At 43.1% G+C, this 18,745-nt stretch overlaps 1 protein-coding gene across 1 annotated transcript in view; it reads left to right on the plus strand.

Moving 5' to 3' along the window:
* Trpc7 (transient receptor potential cation channel subfamily C member 7) overlaps positions 1-18,745 on the plus strand; it is a 145,260-nt gene that overhangs the window by 106,863 nt on the left and 19,652 nt on the right. Inside the window, exons 7-8 of the mRNA XM_047554779.1 lie at positions 1,943-2,176; positions 5,920-6,184. Coding sequence (XP_047410735.1) covers positions 1,943-2,176; positions 5,920-6,184 — 499 coding nt within the window. The remainder of the gene's footprint in view (positions 1-1,942; positions 2,177-5,919; positions 6,185-18,745) is intronic.

Below are 18,745 nucleotides of genomic sequence, written 5' to 3' on the forward strand. Positions count from 1 at the left end.
ATAGAGGTAGGTTGGAGGCAGGGGTTGGGGGAAGTCTTGTCAACAGACCTGCAGTGTTTTGGGATATTTCCTAATGTGGGGACTCCAATTTGATCTTCAGCACACAAAGCCATGACTCTTCTCTAAACAGCTGCTCTCAAATTATTTTTTGCTTAGAAAAACATTTCAATTCTTTTTATATTTTATGGGCCATTTCCACCAGAAAAAAGAAAAAAAAATCTGACAAAAACAGTTCCTGGACAGAGTCCCAGAAGAGTATAGGCAATCAGCTCATCACTCACACATGCCCAGAGCTGGGCCTATGACCAAGTCAGTCATACTCTGGCCAGGGCAGAGCCACCATCACTGTCATCTGCTCTCAGTATCATCTTTGACTTCAGGCTTTTTCAGCAGCTAAACCCTCAAGTAGGACTGTATTATAAGGTGCGCATCTGTCAATGTGCTTGCATTTGAGATGTGGGGAAAAGAAGAAAAGTACATAAGCAAATGACTGAAGGTTGAACTGTTGGGGGACTGGTAGGTAGAACTGATCTGCTGGAGTGCAGGATGTATGGGATAGTAGAAGATCCACAGTCTATTTTAAATGAGGACTACATTGCAGGTGTCTGAAAAGGAAAGTTAACCATGATATGACTTGTACTTCATGAGGTAAGAGAATGGAATTGAAAATTGAAAGGACAGGATGGATCTAAAAGTCTATCAGAGAAGGATATGCAGAGCTGCCATGATCACTGATGACATCCAGAGGAATCAGAAATGCAGTAGAGTACTGGGCAATGGAGACACATAATGAGGGTGGGAAGGATAGGGAGGCCAGCTTGGGGTAGGCAGTATTTCTGGCATTGGGGCATTGGCAAGGCATTCACTAACAGCAGTCTCTGCATAGGGGGAATTCAGTTTTGAAGCTCTTAAAAAGAAATAGGAAGATATTCACCTGTGAAACATCTGCAAGGTAGTTACATATTAGACAGTGCAGAATACCCACCAAAGTATTAGCCCAGGTCACCTCACAGGACTGTCTTGGAAAAGTGGTGGAGAAACTATTAACATAGTTCATGTCTTTAAAATCTAACAAATTAGGACTGGGGATATAGTTCAGTTGGTAGAGTGCTTGCCTTGCAAGCACACAGGCCCTGGGTTCAAATCCCCAGCACAGCCCAAAAAAAAAAAAAAAAAAAAAAAAAAAAATCCAACAAATTATTTTTTAAAAAATAACTGAAAACTAAAAAATAATTGTTTTTTTATAACTAATAACTGCTGGGTGGGGTGGCTCACGTCTGTAATCCCAGCAGCTGGTAAGGTGGAACAGGAGGATGGCAAATTCAAAGCTGGCCTCGGCAACTTAGCAAGACCCTATCTCAAAATAAAAAATAAAGGGCTGAGGATGTGGTTCAGGGGTTACGCATCCCTGGGTTCAATCCCTGTTACCAAAAAAAAAAAAAAAAAAAAAGACCAAATAATCACATACTAAAGCTCACTGAAACAGTTACAAAAATATAGAGGAAAGCATTCTAATCTGTAAATTAGGGAAACTAGGTTCTAGGTCATATGTGAAACCTTAAGAAATTCCTGGACTCAGTTTTCCTACATTTAATCTATGACTGAATGGTCCCTTAATACATCTACCATGTGTAAGTGCCAGCAACCATACTTCCCCTATTATGCTTCCAAGAATCTGTCTGTTGAGAACTCTTTCTTCTCTTCCAAAAATGGTTTATATGTAAGGACAGGGACAAGTGAGATGTCTTCTCCCAATCTGAGGAACTCCTGATTACAAAGTTATCTTTGAAGGCACTTTTCTGTTTGCTTCCAGTCAACAGCATTCCTAGCACCAAAAAGTTGCTATTTTCAGAATTCGCATCCTGGTTCCCTCCTTGCGCTCTTGTGGTCGCAAACGCCCAAGGATCTGAAAACCCGGCCTGGCCTTCTCCCTCTCCCGCAGGAATGATCTGGTCGGAATGTAAGGAGATCTGGGAGGAGGGGCCGCGGGAGTACGTGCTGCACCTGTGGAACCTCCTGGATTTCGGGATGCTGTCCATCTTCGTGGCCTCCTTCACCGCACGGTTCATGGCTTTCCTCAAGGCCAGCGAGGCCCAGTTGTACGTGGACCAGTACGTGCAGGACGACACGCTGCACAACGTCTCCCTTCCGCCGGAAGTGGCCTACTTCACCTATGGTAAGTCTGGTTCCGCCCTGAGTGCTTCTGGCACGCGGCCCTGGCCCTTGACCTTGGCTGGTGTCACAGCCTGTGATTTACACATTGGCCCACTTGGTCATGTCATCTGACTGCTGGGTCAGAGCCCCCAGAACCCCCTAAAAGACCTTGTTCCTTCAGTGCAACCAGCTGAACAGAACGTGGAGTTAATTTAGTGAATTAGAAATGGATCTGTCTGTATTAGGAAGGATGAGTTTGTTTAGGAAAGGTTATTTCTGTAGGTTTTTGTTTTTGCATTTTAAAAAACGTTTTTTTTCTGATGTGAATCCAGTACTAAAAGGAACATATATACCACAAAATTGTTTTTCCATATTGGATCCCTGCTTTGTACCAAGACCTACTTTTCCAGTTCAAAAGTTCTTTCCTCATGGAGATAGGTCCTCAGAAGTTACCTTTTAAACCACAAAGCCATATGGTTTGAAGTAGTAAATTGAGATTATAAGAATATAATAGCTATAGCATCCATTTATTGAGGACTTACTATGTGCCAAGAACTGTGTAGATATTGACACACATAAACTCCAGTCCTTGTAATAGTTTACAAAATTGACCTGATTGTTTGTTCCTATTTTATAACTGAAAAAAAAAAAAATGTTTCAAGGCAGGGCTAATACTATGACCAGAAATACAGGATTGCTTTGTATAGCAGGGAATCCTGGCCTGAGATGAAATGAAAGTAATGCTGAATGGCATGGTACTTATGTCCCAGGCTTTACAATTAGACCAGAATTCAAATCCTAGTTCTGTAGCTTACTGTGACATGAGTTTACTTAACTCTTTTGAGCTACCATTTTCTCATAAGTAAAACAGAGATAATAATACTTATGTCAAAATGTTTGTTTTGAAGATTAAATAGTACCTGTGAAGAGTTTGGGCCCCATGTCCTGATAATACTAAATTTTCACTAAATGGTAGTAGTCATTATCAGTACTTTCTCTTGGGTCATTTTCTTGCTCAAACACTGTACTTTCCATGATGAAAGAGAAAGATGAGAGAGTGAAGGAACAAGTTATTTGTTGTTACCAGTAAAAAGTAGCTGAATGCTTAATAAGTGTTCCTTAATGGCAGCTGCTATACCTTGAAGGGTGTAAGTGTCAAATGTCCCTGTGACATGAAACCAAATGGCTGTTGTCCCTACAAAATCTTCATGATCAGGTAAAGCAAGATCTGTAGAGGATTGTCGCTTAATGTGAAAGTTGATTTGCTCTTTACTATCAACATAGATGGTATTATGTGCAAAATTGATAGGAAAACCCCCATTGAGAAATGGAGAGTCTTGTATTATTACAAATCATCTACTCTCCCCTCCACTACCCATGCCCCTGACACGCACACAAACCACCATTTGTTAATTTGGCAAACTCAGACTTTCTTAAAGCACAATAAGCTTGTATGTTTTCCCCTCAGTACTGCTCAAAGTTCATCAAGGAAAGATGAGAGATACGTTTCTTAATGCCATGATTCAGGCTGCAGTATTGTTCACTTGTGACTTTTATTCCTTTATGAATTGTATGAAGTCTCATACAACCCAGAGCATAGCACATTATTGTCCTTGCTTTTGTGGTTCACCCTCTGCCCTTGGAAATTATCTGCATTTCTCCATGCTCCCTTGTGCTCCAGTTATGGGAGAACAGAGCCCCCTTGTGGCCAGACAACCAGTGGTTCTTTCCAACCTCTACAACCCCATATAGACAGACCCTGATTTTTCAGGTTGTGTCAAAGTCATTTTTCTCATGGAAACAACTCCAAGATGAAATTCCCTAGGTCTGAATCATCACAGTGCTGTTTGTTTTACACCCATCACAACTCTTATAAGTCATTCCAAGCAGATTATTTTTCACTAAAAGTCCTGACCTGGTCACTAGAATCTGACAACAGCTAAATCTATCTTAATAGATTATTGGTGTGGTATTATTACAGCTGAGGTTGAAGATGGTAAATTATAGGTGGCAGGAAAAAATTATTTTTAGTGTCTGTTTAATAGAAGAAGTCACATCCTATTTCATGTTATGCAAATGTGTTACTTATCCATAGAGGGTGACAGATATATTGGAAAACACATAATTTGTTCTCCTTACTTGTCTTTCATGAACTTCTGAGTATGACCTTGATGAGAACATAGAGTCTATACAATTGTTATATTTCCAAATATAATTTAGAATGTGCTACATGAAACTTTGTGGTCCTGCTTTCCTTATTAAAGGTTTCTTACTTGCTCTCCATTATTATAATTATTTAACAGAATCTAGCTTTGAAAATAAAGAATAAAATTCTTCCTCTTCCATCTCCCTTGGGGTGCCAGGAATTGCTGTGCAATATCCTTGCTAACTGCACTTACAAGTCTCTGAAAAGGACCCCATACCCCAAATCCAATCTTAAAAATGGCAATAATAATATCTACTCTACAGGGCTGTAGTGAAAATTACAGCTAATGTAAGTGTAAGGGCTAATTTAGGTTTCTCAATGTTTCTCAATTTAAGTCTCACTTAGCATTTCTCAACAGGGACACTATTGGCTTTTTCGGCAGGGCAGTTTCCATGGTGCGGGACCGTCTGGTGCACCACAGTATATTAAGCATCCCAGTAATACTCCTACCCAGTCACTGCAATGACCACAGACAGCCCCACACACTTCTCCTGGGAGGGAAGTGCTGCCCTCGCTTGAGATTGGCTGTGTGTCCTGCACATAGTAGGCAGCTGATTGGTGACAGATGCTGCTTCTCATGGCATTAGAATTGTAGTATGAGCAATTGTAGGTTTGGTCTGCTGCAAGAATGCCCAAAGGGTAGTTGAAGCACTGATGGTCACCAGTGACTGCCAGCAAAGTCTTTCCAGCTCAGGATTGGACTTAGCACTCTTACCCACCCAGAACACATAGCTGTTGTGGCAAACATGCCTGAATGGTCACCACTTTGGGGGCCTTAACTCAAACAGGAAACGAAATCCTCAGCACATACCACCTGGGAACAAAACCCAAGAGTATTGTCTCAGGCATGATCCTTCAGATTCCTGGTCCCTATGTGAGCTCATTTGTTCCAACTTGTGGTTACTCTGAACTTGTGCTTACGTATTCATCTAGTCATTTAACAAGCATTCATCAACACCTACTGTGTGCCAGGTGCTGTGCTGAGTACTGCATTTCAGATTTTATTTCATCTTCCTCATAGTACTGTGAGTTGATATGATCCCTAATGTACAGATAAGAGGAACCAGGCTCCAGAAAATCAGTTGACTGACTCCAAACCCTTGCCATAGGTGCTCCTGTGCCACCTCCTCCTCCTGCTACTTCCCCTAGTGAGTGGGACAGTGCCTAGATGTGGGGCTTAAACACTGGTAAGGGGGACAGAATAGCAAGCAGTGTGGCAAGTACCATGACCAGAGTGTGCACAGGATACCATGAGAGCAGACAGGGGAATAGGGATCCCATCCAGCCTTTGGGAGACTTCCTGGAGGAGGTGACACCTGAGCAGATCCTTAAAGGATGATTGGGAATGAATCAGACCTTGAAGTGAGGAAAGTGTGTTCTGGGCAGTGGACCAGCACGTTTTGAGAGGGTGGTACCCTCTGTTCTGTGTACTGGGATTAATCTAGGGCAGGGTAGGAATGACAAGTCATGTGGTTGGAGACTCCTGAAAATGCCTAACTGGTTTCTTTTCCAGAGCAGATTCTATCCCCCAGTGAGTAACCCAGATTGTTTTCTTTTAGCCAGGGACAAGTGGTGGCCTTCAGACCCCCAGATCATATCGGAAGGGCTGTATGCGATAGCGGTCGTGCTGAGCTTCTCTCGCATTGCGTACATCCTGCCAGCCAACGAGAGCTTTGGGCCTCTGCAGATCTCCCTGGGGAGAACTGTGAAAGATATCTTCAAGTTCATGGTCATTTTCATTATGGTATTTGTGGCCTTCATGATTGGGATGTTCAACCTATATTCTTACTACCGAGGTGCAAAGTACAACCCAGCGTTTACAACGTGAGTATCCCAGAGCTCTCCCCTGAGGCTCTCTCTGGCTTTCCTGGGAATCCTTGGGAGTCTCTTGCAAGTGGTTTCTTGCAGAAACTCAGGTTTCTTTGGTATTTCTCAAGATTAAAGATAGCTTTATTCAAGGGTAGCTTAGAGTTCAGGTTCTAAAGTTGCAAGAACAGAAGAGCTGGGTTAAATCCTTATTTTGCCACTTACATGCTGTATGGCCATGAGCACCTTCCTTAACTCCTCTGAACCTTCATTTCCTCATCTTTAAAATGGACATAATAATAATACCTGCTTTGTAGTGTGAGGATTTGATGAGATGATATAACTCACACAGTAAGCTCTGTAAATGAGAGGAATTGATATTATTGTTATAATTATCATCATCATATCATCATCATCATCATCATCATCATCATCATCATCATCTTGCCTCTGTTGCCTGGAAAACAGAACCCTGGGCAAAACATGCATGCCTGCACTTTATTAGATGAAGTGAGTTGTAATCCAAGGAAAATAAGACTGAAGGGGAAAGGAAAGTGAATATGAGAGGAGAGTATGAAATATGAAATGTGAGGGTGAGCAAGGACAAAGTCAAGGTCTCACTGTGTGGGCAATATGTGAAGTAAGGTATGGGAAAGGCAAATACAGGCTGCTGCCCTGAGCACCATCTGCCAGAATACATGACCTGGGCATGATGGACCCTGCTAGGGAGACTACCTGGGGAATAAAACCCAAGAATATTTTTTCAGGCAAGATCCTGCAGATTCCTGGTCCCTGTGAGATCTCATTTGTTCCTACTTGTGACTTCTCTGAACTTGTGGTTAGGAGTTCATTCAGTTACTTAACAAGCATTTTCAGTACCTGCTGTGTACTAAGAAAGGGGCATCAGAATAACCCATCAGGTTGAGAAAGAGAACTTACCAGTCAGATCTTTACTATCTGCTGTCTCTCATGACTCAGATTCATGAACTCACCTACACTTCCAGGGAAGCCCTAGGGAAGCTATGTACACACAGCATGGGAAGTAGATCTGCAAGTTGGCACAGGTCAGCAACTCTTCCCACCTGGCTGGGCACACCACTGCCCATGCCTGGGCACCAAGCAAGTCCTGCAGCATCATGTGCCCCTGCAGCCAGAGAGGAGGCCCAGGAAAGGTAGCCAAGAGACATGTGGCCTGGGCAAGAGGTAAGGCTCTGACATCAGGGTTCAGAAATTGCTTCTGAGGGGCTCCAGCCAGCCAAGCAAACAAAGCAGCACAGTGGCACCCAAACACTATGAGACAGAGCTCACTAAGCCTGTGCCCACAAAAATCCAAAACTACTCTTCTCTGTGGGGAACAGCAGGCTGATGGTACATCTGGTGATGTGGGCTTCTGTCGCACCTTCCCTTCCCTGGCTTATCTGTGCCACCCTTCTTCCTTCTACTTACAGGCAACCTGAATGAACCCACAGGACCATGAAAAAGCCCATGATCTAGAGTAGGACTGATCTGGCCATAATTTTCAACCAGATGTGACCCAGCTATCTGTAGAGAGAGTAAGAGATGAGGTAAGGGTAAGATCAGGAGATAGCAGCAAATCAGTTGACTCCCTTGTGCTCATGGCCTGAGCCAGGTCTGAAAGGATCTGGCAGGGCTAGATGTATACTCTGACACAGGCATTTACTGGCTGATGACTTCTAGCCAAATCACTTGATTTATCTGAGCCCTGTGTACTCATCTGTAAAATGGAAATAGGATTTCCCATCTTTATAAATACCTACATGGATAGATGATGTGGCAGTTTATGTAAAGTGCCTGAACACAGGGAGTTTCCAGTCTTAGTCTTTCCACAGACCCACCCAGTTACACAACTTCTCCTTGCCTTCATCAGTCTCCTACCAGAATCTTGAAAAGAGAGTGAGGACTCCAACCACAAGTGCAGTAGCTGGGACCAACAGGCTAAGCACTTCCTGACACTTAACCCCAGGAAACCCTGGGTGGTCTGACATTTAAGTTTTCCTTTATTCCAGTTATTAAAGATGGCTGTAAGCATTAGTCATGCAGGCACCCTGAGCAATTCCCACCTTGTAACAGGACCTCAGCTTACCCAGCTTCTGGAAAAATCTCCCATCAAGGAAAGATACTTGTGTCTCAGAACCAAGTGCAGTGAGTGTCATGTTGCTCAGCACAGAACCAGGGACTGTGCTACCCTACTGGATGGGTGGCCCTCCATGCTGAACCTCAGAGGCTACCGCTATCTGTGGCAAAAAAAGAAGTTAGCTTATTGTCCACAGAGAATTTATGCCAGGCCCAGTCATGAGAAATGTCTCTGAAGGTGCCACAGGCTATGTTGCAGCCTTAACAACAGAAAAGGCAGACAGACTGGGTTTCAGTCTGTGCTCTGCCTCTTGCTCACTATGTGGTCTTGGGTAAGTGCTGTACCCTGATTTTTCCAATTCTGGAAGGATAAAACATACTAAGAGAGTCATCCATACAGGATTAGAAGAAATGGGACATATACAGGATTTGACTTATCACAAATCTTTAACAAATGGTACTGATGATAATGAAGATGGAGACAAGTATTGGGGAAAAGACAAACAGCAGAGACACCTAGGTACCAATTTGGCATTATGGGACCCTCTGTGGATAGTGGCCTACTTGACACCCTGTCCACCAGCTCAGGCTAAGCACATTATTGATTTAGGTGGACTACTTTATATCACTGCAGTACTCAGCAGCTAACTATTGCAGGAAGGGAATAAGCTTAAATTCTCCACAAGTAACTTTGCTCTAGATGTGCTAGAGGAGAGCTAAACACATCCCCTTGACATAAGATGCATTGTTTTGGACATGAAGAAGTTGACAGCCTGGGAAACAAGGCTCTTGCTTTCTGTGGTCAGGCCTTGATGTCCCTCCCATTTCCAGTTTAGCCCAGTGTCTTGCACAGAGTAGTTTCCCACTAAATGCTTCATGAGCAAGAATGAGGGAATAAACAGGAAAAATAAAGCCAGGTTCAAGGCAGCCAGGTAAGCAATAGACTAGGCATCTGGTTACCTGTCCCATCTGTGCTGTCCTGGCTGATCTGTGCAGCCCTTATTTCCTCCCCTTACAGGGAACCCATATGAACCCACAGGACCATGAAGAAGGCCATGAATAGGACTGATCTGGCCATAATTCTCAACCAGATGTAACCTAGCTATCTGTAGAGAGAGTAAGGAGAGGTGGCCTGAACTGGGATCTCTGGGTCAGGAAGTTATGGGGAAAAGTAAAATCAGGAGAAAGGAAACTCCCTTGTGCTTGGAATGGAATTAAGACTTTCTAGACTTGAGGGACCCAAACAAAGAGGACCCCAGCTCTTCCAGGATGGGGATGGGTACATGTGGGGAGCGGCAAGTGCAGTGAAAAAGAAACAGGATAGTCATTGCCTTGGCAGTTCCTGAAATGGGATGAGTAGCTGTAAATAGGATTTGATTGAACAGGAAAAGTCAATAGAGCATTGAAGTGGAGAGAGGAAAGAATGGATTTTTGTAAATGTCATCTTTTACCTTTTGACTGCTTTCTGGAGTGTATCACAACCCCCTCCCCCCGGAGATCTTTGATAATAAAAAAGCCATGAGAGAATAAATAAGACTTGTACCTTAGGGAACTCAAAGCTCTGCTGACTGCAGCTATGCTGATGATGAAGACCCCACTCAGGTGCGTGCCTGCTCCAGAGCAAACCAGACCTGCCCACCCACACATAAGTGGCCTTCTCCCTACAAAATTTTGAGTTTGCAGGGTAAGGCAGAGCGCTCTTCTCATCCGTTTCTGTAGATTCAGAAGACTCGATCCTACAGAAGGGAAATGTGGGTTGCAATACACTGCAGGAATCCCCTCACCTCCACTCTGAACCAACCCACCTGCCCCCCATCTCTGTTCTGGCTGTGTTCAAGGGAAAATTGGATTCCTAAAGGCTGTTCAGGAATCCACTTAAAAGGCAGCTGTTCAGTATGGAAATTTCTCAAACAACTAGGAATGGAACCACCATATGACACAGCTATCCCATTCCTTGGTATTTATCCAGAAAAACTAAAATCAGCATATTGTAGTGATACAGGCACATCAATGTTTATAGCAATTCAGTTCACAATAACCAAGTTATGGGACCAGCCAGGTGCCCATCAACAGATGTATGAATAAAGAAAATGTGGTACATAAACACAGTGGAGTTTTACTCAGCCATAAAGAAGAACAAAATAATGGCATTTGCTGGTAAATGGATGGAACTGGATGGAGAACATCATGCTAAGTGAAACAAGCCAGACTCAGAAAGTTAAGGCCAAATGCAGAAGCTAGAGCAAAATAAGGCAGTGGGGAATGGGGACCACTACAAAAATGGGAGGTAGATCAGTAGAGTAGAGTGGAGGAGCAGGGTTGAGTGGGAAGAGGTAAGGATGGGAAAGGGGAGGAACTGCAAAATGATGTTGACCCAATTATGCTGTATGCATGTGTGACTGTACCATAGGGAAGCACCAATATATAAAAATAATAAATAGATGAGGGGAAGGCCAGAAGGACAGTGGAGTAGAAGAGGTAGAGCAGGGGTGGGGGAGAAGTGAAGGGATGGAAGAGGCACTGGGGACTGAAAGGAAACAAATTATATTCCATGTATGTGTGATCATGTCAAAATAAACCCCACTATTGTGTATGGCTATAATGCACTAATAAAAACATTTTAAAATTAAAAAAAAAATTTAAAGGCAGCTGTTAGGAATCTATCTGGGATTTTTGTCTGTGAGTTTTGTCTCACAGACAAAAAGAGCCTTTCTTGCTCTAGGAGTATGGTCCCAGGTCAGGTCACCAAAGTCAGTACCACTAGAGATTTACCAAGATGTAGTAAGGCAGAGGGTAAAGCAGATAGTCTGAGACAAAAGGAAAGGTAAGGAGAATAAAATTTTTCTACCAACTGTAACCTCCAGCCCTCAATAAAGCCCTGCACTAACTCTCAGTGTATTCCCACTTCAAAGTCACAAAACTCCTTCTCTACATTCAAAAATCCCATTTCCTCCATCCAGTAGACCTCAGTAAAGGAGCTAGAAGAAAATGGATGGATTGAACTGATTCACCCAAAAGTGTGAATAAAAACAACATGAACACCCTTAACTGAAGTCAGTGGTCTTCAAACCACACCAGAATCAACTGGGGTGGGGGGAGTGGAAAAATTTGGGACAACTTTTAGCATCTAATTATAGTAGTTCCAGGGTAGGGCCAAGAAATCCATATTAACAAAGGCTCTGCAGGGTTCTGCACAGGTAGTATTAGGATCACAGGATAAGAAATGTGGATCTGATCCAACTTCATCACTGCATAGTTGAGGAGATAGCAGCCACTGTACATCTGTGAATCTCAAAAGCAAGAAACTCATTAACCTAAGTGACTATCTTATTTGGTAGGATTTCAGGCCATGCAGGCAGACTTTTTTAAGCATAAGGTATTGAGTAGATAGCCAGATCCAAGAAGACCGAGCCCTCGAGTCAGATCCTGTAAGTGGTTCTCAGTTTCTCATCTTCCTTCCACTTCAGAACCAAGATTCTCCCAAAGGTCTGGGTTGTTTTTCACAGGCACTTCCCTGAGAGAGGCTGGCCTGAAGGGAAGGAGTAGAGTGGATACAAAGGTCGCTGGTGGGTGAGCTTGGAGACAAGGGTCCCTAGTTGGTGAGCAGGAACCTGTCTGGACATGACAAATAGCACACCTGCTGGCAGTTCATTATCTCCAAGCCACTTCTATTACAAACTGAAAATGACCAAAGGGGAGGAAGACAAGGTGTTCAGATCAGTTTTATGCTCTCAGAGTACAAAATCAAAGTATTCCAAGATGTGGATGAGGAAGTAGAAAAGTTTTTTTTTTTTAAGTTCTCAGTTCAGATTGTTAGGAATTTCATTCTTCTTGGGGACATAGTTTTGCTTATATCGTGGAAGTGAGTGGAGAAATAGGATTTGCTTTTTGGATGTTTGTTTTATAGGCAACTTTTTTGAAGTGCACATATTCCATAAAGCAAGGAATTTCTGATTAGAGATTATATGGAAACCTCGTAGTCCCAGAACTATTAGTATGGTGTTAGAAAAAGAGAAACAAGGTCCTTAGCTCATAGATGAAATATAACTGGGAGAAAATGCATAGAATAAATGCCCTCCTTATACAGTCACACATGGCTTTACAAGGTTACATTCTGAGAATTGCAACACAAGGCAATTTTATCACTGTGCTAATATATCATTTCCTTACACAAACCTAGATGGTACAGCCTACCATACACCTAGGCTATATGTGACCACTGTCATAGATGCAACCCAGCATTTGACAGAAATGTTATTATGTGTAAACAAATACAAGAAAAATAGGAAAAGTTAGGGGCAATAAAGTGACCCAAAGCAGAGAAATGGAGAACTTGCCAACAGAACACATGGTGGGCTCCTGCTCTCCCCTGTGGGTGAATATGGCCTCCCCCATTTAACTCTGATTGCAGATTAAATGTGGGCTCCATCCCTCAAAAGATGATCCCAGACAACCTTTTCTATAGACTGTTGTGGAGTCAGCTTCATAGCAGAGCTGGGTTGACACTTTTCTAATCAAAAATAATACCTCTCTTAAGATTGTTCTGTCTCCCCAGGAATTATTTTAATGGAAGGAGTTTCAGCAGTGCTAGGCAAAATTAGAAGCTTCTATTTTCCATGACAGTTATGGAAAATTTCCCCACTGTAAAAGAAAGGGATTCATATACCACCAGGAGAAGAAAGCACTGATCCAGCCCTGCCTAGCCTATCCAGGTCACAGAAAAGCCAGCTCCATCTCCTTCCAGTGATACTGAAGGGTATAGGGCTGGCGAAGAGAATCCTGAAGATCCTGTCCACATACATCCTCCCCACCCTAATGCTGTTCTACCTGCCACCAACTGTCCAAGTCTGGAGATTGAGCCTCACATACTCCTGGTTCAGAGAAATCAAGGCTCCAAACAGTCCCTGTGGAGGCAGTGAGGGGCAGGAATACAAATAATAAATACCATGTGCTGAACACACATTACGACAAACACTTGAAGATCTGCCCTCTCATTTAATCCCTGCTGTGGAATGACATAGATACCACTACAGAAATCAAGGCTTATAAAGATCCTGGACTAATCCAAGATCACAGAGCCAGGAAGAGAATCCAACCCAGATTTTTATGATTCAAGGCTATCCTCCACCTTCTGACCTGAAATTAACAAGAGTGGGAACCCCATACCCATGAGCTTTTCAGGTGAAGGCCCTGTCTCTTTAAAGGTTGGATCACTTTCCTGTGGTACTAAATTCTAAAGAATAGGGTGCTCAATCCAGAATTTGATTATTGATGAGAATTTGATGATTCTACGTATCTCAGCTCTAACTGTGCAGCCTCTGATTCTCCCCCGTGTGAAACAAGCCCTCTACTCCAAGGTGAGTTTATTCATTTAGGAACATTTAGGGAGCAGCCACTCTATGCCAAGTCCTGGGTTGGGCCCTGGAGTCATGAAGATTAATAAGAGATTCCTTATGCCTCTGAGAACTTGTAGACAAGTGGAAACTAGGGGAGGAGGGGAGCAGCTAGCAGCTATGACACCATGTGACCATTGCAAATGACAGCATGGTGAGGAGTGGCTGAACTCTACCTGGAAGGGCCAGGAACAGCTTCATGGAAGGGGTGGCCCTAGGAAGGTTTCAGAGGATGACTAGAGGGCATTCCAGCCTATGCAGGGCACTTTTGAGGAATTACAAGTAGGTAAGAGTTTGGGGAGATGGCTGAAGATTAAATCAGAGTCCAGAAGGAATCAGATTGTGGAGGGCTAAGTCCTAATTAGGTTTTATAGTCTCCACTAAGGCCTTTTAAAAAGGAAGAAGATATGCTCAAAGAAACCTTGAGGAAGAATGCTGTGGCAACTGTGTGAAGGACAGGTTTGAAGGGGGATGAGGTGGTTAGAACAGCCTCAGCCTCTTTCATCACGATGGCTGCAGATCGGTTGGAAAGACAGGTGTTCATCACATAATCACAGGAAAGAGGCATGGTAACAGAGAAGACATTCTGCAATAAAGGAACCTGAAAGAAGGGCAACTCCAGAGGGACCTGAGCTAGGAGGCTCTGGCAGGGAGCCACAGAGAGGATGTGCAGCTGCACTAAGGGAGTGGCCGTATGGATGGAGGAGGCATGCAGAGGAGATACAGTGCAAGGATCTGGACACACAGGGGTGTCCTGCTGTGGCACCCAAGGCTGAGTTATGTTGTAAAACCCACCAAAACCAATGTCCTATTAAGAGAAGCCAGGGATAGGTCACCCTATGGCACATAGGACCTGGCTGACTGCCATTGTCTTTGTGCAGAGCATGCTGAATGTGCTCGTAGGTGGGGAACATGGAAGGGCATCAACCTACTGGGTCCCACAGAGGACAGATTTTCCCAGGTTCCTGGGTCAGTGTTGAAACATGGGCATCCCGATACAGAAGCTCCACAGGCCAGGTTTTATCATCATACTTTATTTACATTGTGAAAGTTATCTCCACCTTTCATCTTACAACTTTAATAAAGGTGTTTGAGGGTATGAGGGCTTATTGAGCCCATTTCATGCAGAGCAACTAGCACAGAGAAATTCAGAGACTTGAAGGACACCACATGGTCAATGATAGGGCCCAGGTCAGGCCCAGAGACACTGGGTAAATGAAAATGACTTTGATGTGTCCAAAACAAAGTGGTTTAGATGTAATATAAGTTCTTATCTTTGTATAACTTTCTAATAAACAATACAAATGTAAATTTTCAGAAGAATAATAAGGTCTGTTACAGCATTCTCCTATCATATAATGCTTACTTATTTGTTCTTCTCATGTTTATCCATGACATGGATTTGAAAAACCTGGTAACTTTGGGCCTCTGAACCAGGCTGAAAGGCCACAAAGCTTTGAGGAAAGAGACCCAAGGATACACAGAAAACATGCTCCTTTGAACGATGGCCTCTTGGCACATTCCAGACGCTTCCCCACATCCTCCATCTTATTCTCAGATGCAGCCTGACAGGAAAGAAATTTCTACCTTTTTTTTTCACTAAAATTCAATTCTGGGGTAGAAATACAGTTTAAATTGTCATTCCTTAAAGTGACAGTGTGACAGGAAACTGAACTGCCCAGGGGGGCTCCAGAAGGTGGAAGGAGCCAGGTTGGCATTAGAGGGCTCAGCCAGGTGATTGGCTTTGATTGTTGACCATATGGACTCCAAGAAGGGAGGAACAGGATCCGATTTCAACTTGTAAAGGATTCTTCTGAGAGTTAACGGTGGGTGCGAGAGGATTTCAGTCAGATCCTAAAGCCTCTTGCAGTTATGGAAGGGGGGAAATACTAATAATAATAATAAAATTAGTAACCTTAATTGTGCAATTGGTAAGTGCCAGACAGTATTCCATGCAACTCAAAAGCATCCTATTAATTCGTTTAATCCCCACAACAATCCTATGAAGTAGATATTATTATTTTCCTGCTTTATCACTAGGGGAAAAAAAGACATAGAGAGGGTAAGATATTTGGCCAAAAACTTACCATCAAACACAGGTTTGCCTGGCTTCAGAACACACATACTGACCCATTCATCAACCATTAAAGCTAGGATCAGAGAAAAGGAAGTCAAAATGCGCATCAGAGATCTATTCATTCACATTGAATTTACTGAGTGCCTCCTGGGTGTCAGGCTGCGTGTGTAGTCTCAAAGACAAGAAGGCTTAGGCTCTGTCCTCGAAGAGTTCCCAAGCTACTGTGATTATAGTTTGACCCTCAATGTAAATGAATCCAGGCTGCACAGGCTACGCCAATCCCAATTCTTTGGTATTGATTCTGTGGACAGACTCCTCTCCTTCTGGACTGTCTATATCAAACTCCTTATTCAGGACCCAAGGTAGAACCAGGAGGTGATTCAGAGGATAAAACCCTGCAGGGTGACAGACTTCCTTATTTGTTTGGCCATCTCCCCTGACCTACCTCAAGCCTAATCTGACTGTTTTTGGTCTCTGGGTCTGGCCACTGGGGAAACAAGCCCTCCAGTAAGATCTGTTCTCACTCCGGACACTTCCTCCATCAACCCAGCTCCGATGGCAGCAGGCATTGTTTCCCTGTGGTAGAACTCTAGCACAGCAGCCGCTATTATCTTCTGAACCCAAGAAACAGCCTTTTGAGGTCTGATCCTCCTGCTTAATTTTAGCCTGCTATGTGCAGATTTGGGTAGGTAACTGAACTGAACTGCTGGGTGGGGTGGGGGGAGGGAGTCCTGGCATTCTGAAGAAGCAGCAATTTTCATAACAATCTCCCTAAACCCTCGCCTTGTTGATCAGTTTGTTCTCTGAGGCCCATACACAACTGCCTCTTCAGGCAACCTGTTATTAAAGTCTCATTATCCAGGCGAGACAGACCTGGTAGAGAACTGATTACCTTGTCCCTGCTTTCTGCATGACAAATCAGCCCCAACCTTCCCACACACACACACCCCCGCCCAGTCAGAGAAGGGTGAATCATGTTCTATTCAACATCACTCACCGGCACTTTTCTCTCTTCCTTCATTAGGAGTGCTTCTTATGCTAGGGTGGCCTATTGACTAAACTTCAGTCCCTTCCACTGCCAGCCAAGAGCCAAAAATAAAAAGACAGCATGGGCTGGAGAAATCAGAAGGATAATTTGCATGAAATCGAGGGTTTGTGATGATCTTTGCAGATAGGAAAGAAAATGAGGCTTGTTCAGAGAAGTCAATAAGTAACTGAATTATTAACTTCATTCAGACCTGGATGGAAGCACCTAAGGAGTTGAGGAGTTATATGTGTGACTGAGGAAGGCAGAGGCAAACAGAACAACTTGCTTATGGCTTTACAGCATTCTCTCACCTTAGTGGGCTTTCTTTTCTACTGGGACCTAAAAAAAGACAAACACATTTTTTCTGAACACCACTATATCCTCATAACCTGGTACACAAAATTCAGAAAATACACAAATGAATCAAAATAGTAGCTATCATTTATTGGGCTGTTATTATATATATCACATAGGTTTCTCAATTTTCATAGAAACTGAATGATAAGGTGCCATTATGCCCATTTCACAGATAGGTAAATTGAGACTCAGATGGGCTTTGTAACATGCCCAAACTCACACAGTCAGTGCATGATGTTGCTGAGATTTGAACCCAGCTATGCACCTTTGCCTTTTTTACTCTCCTAGCTATCTCTATGAAGCCTCCTGTGATTGACACAGTTGAAGGAATCTGTGACTCTGCAGGCAGCATGGGTGGAAGGAAGTGGCTTCCATCCCTGTCAGTAAATAACCTCAATTTTAGCCTTGAAACCAACTAGTTTGTGAAAGGAGTGGCTTCTTGGTAAACATCAGTTAAGCCCATGCCAAGACACTTTTTTCCTAAAAGCCAGTCCCAGATCTCCCCAGTGACAAGAGTGTCCCATGCTCTATGTTCCATTGCCCCTGAAAATTGTGGATGATGATTAATGTCTAACTCAGAGAGCATAATAACCTCCCAGGACACTAGGGCCAACTGTAGGGCCTGAGCCCTTGGGATCAGAAATGTACTAGTGGCTTATTGCCAGGACCAACCTTCTCTCTGAGAATATATTTTTGTAGGTTTCCAGGTCAAGGTAACACAAATCTTTTCCCACTCAGCAGAGTAAGGCCAAGTTTTATTTATTTCCAGCCACATATTAAAATTAGAAAATGACACCAGCATGGCACCTCACATTAATTATAAAGCTCTTATCACTATAGTTTTCATTAAAGTTTTTCTTCCCTTTTGCTTTCTATGATTATGTCTATCATTTTCATGTTGATTTTTATAAGAGTTCTTTAGGTATTAAGGACATCATCCATTATCTTCCTCATGTTTGCAAATACAGATTTTTTTCCTCCATTAGTTTTTTGCCTTATAGTTTTTAAATTATGTTTTTGATATCTACAAGTTAATTTTCTATGGTCATGTCACAAGGAATGGGTACAAATGAAAGACCCAAGAGACCCAAATGGTGAATCTGGTCATCTGGGGTGATTCAAGTCAATGCACCCACCTTTTCTTTAAAGATTTTTATTATCTCAACTCATTTTGCCTCATAAAAAAAAGAAATATGGGCTGGGGAGATAGCTCAGTTGGTAGAGTGCTTGCCTCACAAGCACAAGGCCCTGGGTTCAATCCCCAGCAGTACAACAAAAAGAAGAAACAAGGGCCATAGATCCTGTCCCTTCAGAGCTTGAAAAATTGTTAGAAATGCATAGTTTGGCCAAAAGCTCTTCCTGGCCAGCTGGCACAACTGGTTATTGCTCTAGAGGGGTTGACTTTCACCCTGGCAATCCCCTTGAGTCTGGGCTCCTTACAATTAGAGTCTCCTAAAGATCATGGTCAAGACCAAGTCCAGAGGTTAATCTCTCAACTATAGAATGGAAATGAAACAGGTAAAGAATAGAGTCTGTCTGGAAAACAGGCAATAAACAGAACTGATCATCATTCCAAGCTATGTTTGTTCTCTGCTGGAGGTCTAGGTAGAGGAGCTAAGGTGAAAGTTGAG

The sequence above is a fragment of the Sciurus carolinensis genome, chromosome 6 (genome assembly GCF_902686445.1).
Source record: "Sciurus carolinensis chromosome 6, mSciCar1.2, whole genome shotgun sequence".
NCBI classification, from domain to species: domain Eukaryota; kingdom Metazoa; phylum Chordata; class Mammalia; order Rodentia; family Sciuridae; genus Sciurus; species Sciurus carolinensis.